Here is a 9,753-nt window from a genome sequence, read left to right on the forward strand (position 1 = left end):
TCTGAGCTGCGTCTAGGCACTGCTGCTGCTGCTGCTGCTGGGGGAATCACACTGCAAAGACACTGCCAGAAGGGCTTCTGTGCACAAACAGCAGTGGGTAACAGCCACTGCACCACTCCCCCGAGCCAAGCATTAGGAATGAGCAAGAAACAGTATGTGGTAGCAAGGAGAGGTTTTACCCGGGGGCTTACATCTAATTTCCTAGGTGCATGCCTCTTTCATACTCTTTTTTTGTAGTGGGGAACAGATTTACAGCTTGATCAAACAGCTTGCATCTCACCTTGTCAACATGCTTGTTTTTTCAGTGCAAAGACTGGGGGAGGGAACCTGAGAAACCAAAAGCTTTACATTAATCAGCTGCTGTGAGTAGCCAAACACCCTGCAAAGCTAGGTCATATTAGGAAAGTGAGAAATTCAGAAATAGCTGCAATCAGTTTCAGCCCTTGCCCTATACAGAAGTAAGTCTTGCCCTCTGCCAGGCTGCATAGCAAGAGGTCTCCAAGACCTGGCCTTTATGGGCAAAACCAGGTGAAGTTCATGAACTAGCCCTGTTAAACATTTACACCAGAGTTGGTCCCCTTCTGCAGCAGGCCTGAGTTTCCATCCAGTGCTTTTATTGCAGTGACAATAGGAACAAGTAGTTTGAGTGGGAAGAGGGTCCGATTTGTCACTTCATTGTGATATCAGAAAACGAGCCTGACCCTCCTAATGCGATTGCACTCCTAGCACCCATCACACACTAGTACCTAGGCCAAAAGAGCACACTCAGTGAACCCAAATCAGATCTTATCTGATATATATTTTTTTCCCCTCCACTGCCAGGTGGGGGAAGAAAAAAACCCACTGATTACGTGACAGACTGACTCAAGATAAATGCAGGAAAACCTGAAAAGGCTGTTCCCAACAGTGCAAACAAGGCACTGTAAAGCATGGTTCAGGAACAGCTTAGTGGAGAAACTTCAGAGCTTATCTAGGACTGGAGGCAACTGTGGAGCAGCCTCAAGTCTCTACTGCTGTTAGCCTGAACTAATGTATTTGAAAGTGCAGCTTGTCTTTTCAGAAATAGAAGCGTCTCCACCAACAGCTAGGAAAGAAATCCTGTCCTTCAACTAGGAAAATGGACCATTCCTGAAAAGAAGGGGCACCAGTGCACTACCAAGGCTGCATCCACTGCCAAGATGGTGGGACTCTCCTGCTGCTGCAGAGGCTCTGGAAACAGCTAGAAGCATTCATACAGACAGGAGACTAAATGAATAGGCAGCTCTTTCCTGTTTTGGGCAGGAGAGTCTGCTGGGAATGTGTGCTGCACCCTGCCAAAGGCTGCTCGCAGGAAGCAGATCCTTTTTCCAAACCACCTTCTCAGCCCTGTGGATATTTAACTAAGAACACAGTGAAGTACACAGCCAATGTTTTGTTCCATCTTTATTTTAACAATCAGATAAAAACAGAACCACAGTTTTAAAAGAGTCATTACACTGCGATTATAAAGTGCATTTTTGACTTGAGTGTTGTGTACAAAAATATCTTTTAAAAACAAACATGCAGAAAACCCCACAAGGCACTTCCAGGCATAGAGTGAGGGGAGCAACCCCTCACTTCTACATTCACATTAGCAATGGAAAAAGGGAGAAGGGGAAAGGCCACAAGTAGTAATTTTAAACCACTATTGGTCAGATAGTCAGTTCCAAGCCATCTTTTACTTATGGTATTGCTCTTCTAGCTTATATTCCATACTCTTCCCTAAGCACACCACTTCCACGGCCTGAAAACACACAGGCCCCAAAGGAGATTCCACCATCCACAGCACCCTGGACATGCATGCCTCCCTTCAGACCACCACCAGCCTTCCCCAGGCGCGAGCACATGCTAGGAGAACGCAGCTCTTCTGCCGTCAGTGTTTTAGAGCATTAACATCACACACTAAATCCTAGATCAGTATCACTCATATTTGCTTTAAGTCTAAAAACAGCTTCAAGCCAAGCTAGGCAGTGGTCCCTCAAGAGAGACCATGTTAGAGGATGCAGGAAGCTGTTTGAACAGAGATATCAAGCCTGATGAGCACTGGGCTAGCAAGTAAATTTGCTGCCTGGAATTTGATCAAGCACAGTGATAAGATACACTGATGTTGGGCTTAGAGGAGAGAAGAGAAGGAGAAAAAAAAAAAAAAAAGAAAGCAGCAATTGAAGGCTAGCCATTCTTCCTGCAGGCTCTTCTTGTCCTTTCAGTATCCAACAGTGAGCTCAGTATACCTCCTAAGTTAGAGCAAAACAGCTTAGAAGTATTTTATACAGTAGTCTCCAGAATTAAAAGCTAAGTTTAAAAGTTAAGTAGTCTAGTACTTTGCTTCTCTCCAGCCCCTCCAGAGGCTATTGCAGGCACCCCCCCCCAAAAGAAAAAGCTTATGCACTAGAAGAAAAATATATTCTCTTGACCTGTTTCTACAAACTATTCACCACTCTCCCTTTGACCATGAGGATTAAGTTATTCTGCTCAGCTAGTACACAAGAGGCTTGGAGATCAACAGGCAAACTACTGCTGGGATTGCATGTACCACCACTTTCTCAGTCGAGTCACTTCCACAACAGCAGGTTCTGTGGCCTTCTCTTAGTGGGACATGGCAGAGAGCAGCTGTGTGGTTTGTTCATGTTTAACTTCCATGATGCCTGGACACAGCTCTCTGCACTGGCCCCAGCCATTGCAGGCAGAGCAAGACCCTGCTTTACAGTCTGTGGGAGAGAGAACTGCATTTCCAGGACCCAAGCAAGGCCAACAGCTGACTTCAGATGTGCATCAAGGGCAAAAGCATCATCTGTTACTTTGATTTAAAAAGGGAAGGTTCTGAAGAAAACAGTCAAGGCTGTCAACCCACAGCTGTTAGGAGCACCACACATCTATAGCTCAGCTCTGTTTTTAGATAACACCAAAGGTATGATGAAAGCTTTTCAAGATCAGCTGATAGAACAACTGGTGACTATACACCATATACACGCATTCTCCTGCAGGGGCACATGTCTCCTAATATGGCAGGCCACAGGGTCACATTTCCCATCATCACAATTGCATTTTCATTTCCAAAACCCCTCTTCCACCTCAAGCAGAGAGGACCCCACACTACAGGGAAGGGTGTGAGAAGAGGACTCAGTCCCCCACAAGCAAACCAGTTTATAAGTTATTATATCCTGACAGGCACAGCTCAGCTTTGCAGGAGGAGCTCTGCCACAAAGCTGAAGTGCAGCATACTAAAGAAATACTAGAAAATACTTAGAAAAAAGCTTTTTAACACTAGCAAGCAACAGACAAACCAACAACCACTACATAGCTTAGATGGACAATACAAGCGCTGTGGCATGTGTTTCTCTGGAGACTAGCAGCTTCACAGAAGAGGAAGGACTAGCAGCAGTGAATGGACCAGCATCTCCTGTTCCTTTGAGCATCTGGAGAGCCAGTGGTCTGACTTAAGATGGGGAAGGTAGCCCACTATGCCAGAGACTCTTCCCTGACCCTAAGTCAACCTCCAGCAGAGTGCTACGCTCATCCCATTTTGCTGGGAGGCTCCTGCAGGACTACATGAAACATCACTTCTTCCACTTTTTGACACGCCTCATGTTCAGACCAGCTCCCAGGCCTGCAGACATGCCGGCAACAGTTAGTCAGGACTTGGCCCTCAGATTAATAGTAAGGCCCTAACTTCTCATAGCCCGAGTAGCTCGGCCACTCAGGAAACAGGCCGTAGGAGCACCGGGGACTCCCAAACTGATCAAAGGCGCTTCCGAAGTCAGGGCCACTTGAAGGGCGAAACGCTTCCTGGGCAGACTTCAGTTCTGACCGTATGATCCTGTAATTTGTGCCCTTGTTGCTGTCCCAGTACACTTTCCCATTACACTCAAAGGAGATGGCAAACTCCACTCTTTCATGGGATTGAATTCCCTCCGGCAAGCTGATGTCAAAGGAAAACGTGTCCCTGTCTGACCCTTCGTACATATCCTTGACATACTGGCATGGGTAGTCTACAAAGCTTTTCCAGGTGTCAAATGTCATCCTGATCCTCACAGTCTTTTCAAAAGCAAGATTCTTCACCTTCACGGTGCCCACAACAGACCGCTCCTTGAGCATGCAGTTTTCAAGGCACACACAGTCTGCCTGAAGACGGTTCCTGAAGTCCAAGTAGTCCACAGAGGGCTGAATGAAGTCTAGGACAAAGGTGTTTCTCTCCACTGTCGTTAGCCCCACGATGTTGTCTATCAGCTCAGTGATATTGAAAGGAATATCTAGGGGATCGTCAAACTCTGAGAACACCTTCACCATCGTCAGAGCAAAGCCCCTGCTATCTGCAAATGACACCTTCTTCTTCACCTTGTTTTCTGTAAAGGAGTTTGGTGCCTCTTCTGGCCCGCTCAGCACAGTCTTGCTGTTCAGCTGGATGCAGGGTCGCAGCGGCTTGATTGGCTTTGGAGCCATTTTGCAGGCACGCTTCTCTCTCCGCAAGGGCGAAGGGCACAGGTACAGCTGCATTGCTACATCCACAGCCATTGCTTGCTTGTGAGGAAAGTAGTCTAATACTCTGAAAGATGAGGAGAAGGGTCAGTTTGTTAGAGGCACATTTTATTAACCTGACTTGTCAGACCATCACCACATCGCTTCCTCCCCCCTCAAAGAAACTTAACTTCCATTATCCCCACAAGTCCCAAAAGCTTCGTTAAAGGCAGGTACTTGTACGGCATGATTGACAGACATGTTCAGAAGTGTGCTAGAGCAGAAGAGGTTGTAGCAGAGCTTATTACGTCCTTCAAAAACAAGATCACCTCCAATTGCAGCTGGGCCAGAGCCATCATTTGAAGATGCATGCTGGCACTGCCCTGCCAGGCTAGCAATAGCAGCCTCTGGAGCTTTTTTGACCCAAAGCAAAAGCCATGGCCAGGTCAGGTTGTCGTCATCAGCAGGATGGGGCTCATCACAAACTCCGGTATTACCTAACGCAGTATTTCTGCCATAGCTTCCTTCCTCCAACAGAGACTCTCCCCACCACACCAGACGATTTTGTAGAAACAGGAATGCATTTCATAACAAGGTGCTGTATGCAACAGACCTCACTTTTTGCCAAACCCTGGGCAGCAGGCATTTTTAGAGGCTAAAAAACACTCATTAGGTTGAACTACAGGTCAGCTCAGACAGTCCAGCAAGTTTTACCTCCTGTGCAGAACTCACTCCTCAAACCTCTGCAGTGCTTGTGCCAAGCCCCTGGGAAACATTGGTACAGCCACAGGGCTCAGCCAAGCACACCCACTTGCCTACTCAAGGTTGAATGAAGCTCTGAAATTAAGTACTTCCCATGGACAGCCCAGGCTGTGTGGTCCTCCACCATGGCCTTTCCTTCTCTAGCATCTGGCCCATACTCCCAGGGATGCAGCAGGCCCCTCTCTGGACACCCACTCTAGGGCAGCTTCCGCTTGGCATCCTGGTGACCATAGCCTGGAGTTGCATCTGCAGACAAACAGCTCCCAAAACATCATACCTGTCATTCCTTCCCTTACATTGAGGTTAGATTAGATGCTTTTGGCAGAATCAATTTGGCCTGGTTCTGGGTAAGCTGCAGGACACAGACTTATTGCATCCCCCTCCACAATCAGCTGGGTCACAGCTGACCTTCAACTCAGAATATTCCCTTAATAAAAGTTCCCTGCTTGGCTGCAGATCATGCTCCAAACCTACTTCCACCGCATTGACCGCTGCAAGCCAGCAGCGGTAGTAGCGGCTGCTGACCACGTGATACACCAGTGCACAAGCTGCCAAGAATACGCACAGCCAGCTCCAGTACAAGACTGCAGTCCCCATGCCAAGAAAAAGCAGCAGAACTACACTCCGATTCAGCACTTTAGCTCCCCACCCTGCAACACCAACAGAGCAGCTCTGAGGGGTCTTTCATAGCAGCATCCATTCAGCAACAGCATCTGCTTATTTGGAGTATGCATGCCAAGGCCTGCTCCCCAACACACCTACCACCGAGGTTCTTCCAGATTTCCTCCCCAAGCCACCTCTGAGCTCAATGGCAGCTGTATCATACAGGCAGCAGATCCACCTGTCTGCTAACACCATTCTGCCCAGCTCTACCCGATTTTGACAAGTTTTTATTCACACATGCTTTATATAGGTCACTTCCTCCTTTAAAATAAGGCAGCCTCCAATGCACCCCTTATCTAGGCCAGTTTCTTCTCCCTTAGTTGCACCTTTTCTCAGCAGAAGTTATTTGACTGAACTCCCATAGCTGCAAAGAACTCAACTTTTCTTAGTAAGCCTCAGATACTCCTGATTTTTAAGATGAAGAGGCATGCAATATCCAGCCTGATTTGCATGACTTAGACCTTTTGCCAAGCCAGGAACTAGAGTGGAGCTTTTCCTGCCCATTATTAAATTGAGCAGCCTGCTCCACAAACTGGCTGCAGCTTTCAGCTCATTTTATGCTCCAGATCTCACTTGCTGCTCTTGAATTGAGGCTCAGCCAGCTCCTCAACTCACCTTCACACAGAGGAAGGTCTCCCTTTCATGGCTCATACTGGCCCTCTTGAACACCAGATACTTTTAAGATGGGAACAGGGAAATAAGTTTTGAGACCTCACTTGGGAAAGCGAGTTCAGGAAGAAGAGGAAGCAAGGCAGGAAGAAGGAGGCAGCCCTATGCAGTTATGGAGACTGCTTCATTTTTTCTCCTCTAAAAAGGAAGAGGAGAGACTGGACTCTGCTGTTTGCACCCAAGAACCTCTTCTGGCAGTTTCACCCTCTCCAGAAGAGGATGTCCCTGCTCACTCTTCCCTCCATTTTTAAAAAGGAGCTCAGAGCAAGGAAATTCTTTATATCCACAATTATCAAGAGCCCCAGATTGCCTCAGTGCCTCTCCCAGCACCATTTTTATGCAGGCTCCCTCTGCTACACCCCTCTTGCAGACAGCTTGACATGCAGGAGCCCTCAGACCACCTGCAAGAAGTTTCTAGAGGCTTCATGCTGCCTTTTTACACGCTCAGTTTTTCAGCCCTCTGTCACTTCCAGTGGGGGAAAGGCCAAGCTGTTTCCACAATCCCACCCAGTCCTTACAAGGAAGCATCCAAAGTCCAGACAGTGCACACCTCTTCCACCCTCACTTCCATGAGCAAAGCACGAGGGCCAGCTGTGCAGCTGAAACCAGACGGGAGAACCAGAAGCAGCCAGGTTTCTCCTCCCTTGGAGGAAGCTGGCACAGAGCCTGGCATTAGCCATGGATCCTCCACCAGTACCTTTCCTCATGAGAAGGCAAGGAAGGAAGCCCAGACTCATCACTGCCCCCAGGGCTGCCCCTCACAGCAGCCAGGGTCCACCAGGCCCAAACAGCCAGGCTTAGGGGGGCCAAGTCAGACACCAGAGGGGGAAGGCAGCCCAGAAGCCAAACCCAAGGCCAGAGCAAACCCAGGAGGGCCTCCCCAGCTGAGGCCTGCCAATACCATCACTGCAGCAACGATGCCAGAGCAGGTGGAAAAAGGGAGCCAGGACCAGACCCACTACCCGGGTACCTTGGGGGCTCCAGGCACCCACAGGGGAGTGGGGCAGACAACCGGGAAACCCCAAGGGCTGCAGGGCACCGCAGCCGGCGGCAGAACGTGGGCCCCCGCCCCAGCAGCCCCCGGCCGTACCTGGTGCAGTGCATGAGGCCGGTCCCCGCCGCTGCCGGCCCAACTCGCCGCCGCCACCCGCGCCACCGCCGGCCCCGGCGCCTTAAGAGCGCCCGGCCGCGCCGCGCCGCCCTCCCCGCGCCGCCGGCGCGCGCCGCAGCCAATGAGCGCGCTCCGAACGCGGCGGGCGAGCCAATGGGCGGGCGGTGCGGCGCGGGGCGGGGCACGCGCGTCCCTGCCCGGGGTGCGTGCACGGGGCAAGCCCGGCCGCTTACGGGGGGGAAGCAAAAAAAGGGGGGTGCATTGATGCTGGGCGGCTGCGGCACCCCTGGGTGCTGAGCGCCTGCCCCGGCCTGGCCAGGCTTTACCTGCCCATGGGCTCCTCCAGGCCCCTTGGCACCGCCACTGGCCCATAACCATGCAAACAGCGGGACCAGCTGCCTCGAGGCTTGCAAAGCCCCCTCAGCCCCCCCCCCCCCCAATGTGAGGGATCCTCCCATAGGTGGGGGCAACCTGCTATTTCAGCCTCCTCTATCTGAGCAGTATTAGCTTGTTCTGCTAGGAGCATGAGCTCTTTTTTGGGCCTCGGACGCTTGCTTGGCAGTGCAGAGAAGCTTGGAAGCACAGAGTTTTGTGGAAGTTGCAAATAGGCAGATAAGAAGGAGTACCCCCCCCCCCGCTTTTTTTTCCTGTGGCAGGAAAGCCTTTTTTGGGCACTGATCTTGGTTGGGCTGGCCCAGGATGTTTCAGTGCTCGGGCTCACTCGCACGTCCGCATCTTGTGACTGCAGCAGTAGGCAGCAGGCCCGTGCTGACGCCGGGTGCGTGGGGAAGCTCCCCTGATGCGGAAATCTCGAGGGGCTGCTTCGACGCCCTCTTTCCTGGCAATCTTTATGGTGTGAAGTGGAAAAAATGACTTCCTTGCAGAGATGACTTTTGTTAGGAAGAAAACACCTGCGGGACCCAACTGGAGCAGAGGCTGATGCAAAGGGAGTCTCCGTCCCGGCAAACGCGCAGAGCTGGGAAGGCATTTCTGACGCTCCAGAAACGTCCGCTGGGCAAGTCGATGCTCTGGCACCGACCTCTGCTTGCTTTGCAGGAGGCCAGCCAGGTTAGGGAGTCTCCCTGGCTGCCCTCCTGCCGTGGGTCACCCTCTCTGCTCCCCAAGACTGCTGCCAAGTCCACTCCAGCACTGAGTCCTGCATCTGCAGCAATCTTCTGTGGTGTGCATGGCATTTGCCTCTCTTTTGCCACGTCTGGCCTCTAACTGCACAGCTGTGAGCAATGCTCTCTCCCCTCCCCTCCCCTCACAGAGCATAAAAGCAGGGCTAAAGTGCTGACATTTGCTTTCAATTAACTTGTGGGAGCACATGTGTGGCTATTGTTAAACCCAGAGACTCCCTGCTGTAAGCTGCAATTTCATAAATTTATTACTCTGTGAGGCAGAAAGATTTTGTTGAGGAGAGAAAAACATTGTTTTAGCCTTAGAGGCTCCCATTTTTAGATGAAGGTAGTGATGAGACTTAGAGAAGTTGGGGAGAGAGAGCAGAGAGATGAACCTACTTCGGGAGTCTTGCAGCAATGTTTTGCGTGCCCCAGATATGGTGGTATTTCAGCATGTCCTAACTTGGCAACAGGGTTTACATCAGAAATGGGAGAAACCATGGTCAGCTTTGCCTCAGGAGCAATGGAGAGAGCCACGTATGGCAGTCAGGCTTGTGGGCCCTCTCCACTGCTCCCGAGCCTCCTCCGGGCAGGGTCACTGCAGCCTGGCTCGGCATCGTGGGGTTGGCACGTCGGACAAGGACTTCCCCCCTGGAAGGGGTGAGTTTAATGGGACAGTCTCAAAAACAAGGAGGCCCTAGCCCAGCTTGTGCCTGTTGCTCTGCTCCATCACAGGTTTCTCACGCAAAATGCTTGCCCAGGACTGCAGAGATGCTGAGGGAGATATTGCCTGGCCTCGGAGCGGTAAAAATTTTGGCGATCCAGCTGCCTGAACTAAGAAACCGATATGTGCAGGGTGGCTTAGGGTCCATTTCTGCTCTCTTATAAAAGCCCTGTTTGCAGGGCAGGGTGTTTCACAACTGCTGCCCGGTATTTGCCCCCGAAGCAAAGGTA

General features: G+C 50.8%; 1 protein-coding gene across 1 annotated transcript; it reads right to left on the minus strand.

Annotated features, from left to right (window-relative positions):
* Nucleotides 1-1,407: 1,407 nt before the first annotated feature.
* Nucleotides 1,408-7,766, minus strand: PPP1R3B (protein phosphatase 1 regulatory subunit 3B). Its single transcript, XM_026110396.2, has 2 exons — nt 7,658-7,766; nt 1,408-4,561 (listed from the first exon to the last, which is right to left on the minus strand). The coding sequence occupies exons 1-2, from the start codon at nt 7,669-7,671 to the stop codon at nt 3,670-3,672; spliced, it is 906 nt and encodes a 301-aa protein (XP_025966181.2). The 5' UTR covers nt 7,672-7,766; the 3' UTR covers nt 1,408-3,669.
* Between the last annotated feature and the right edge of the window lie 1,987 nt (nt 7,767-9,753).

The sequence above is a fragment of the Dromaius novaehollandiae genome, chromosome 4 (assembly GCF_036370855.1).
Source record: "Dromaius novaehollandiae isolate bDroNov1 chromosome 4, bDroNov1.hap1, whole genome shotgun sequence".
Taxonomy (NCBI): domain Eukaryota; kingdom Metazoa; phylum Chordata; class Aves; order Casuariiformes; family Dromaiidae; genus Dromaius; species Dromaius novaehollandiae.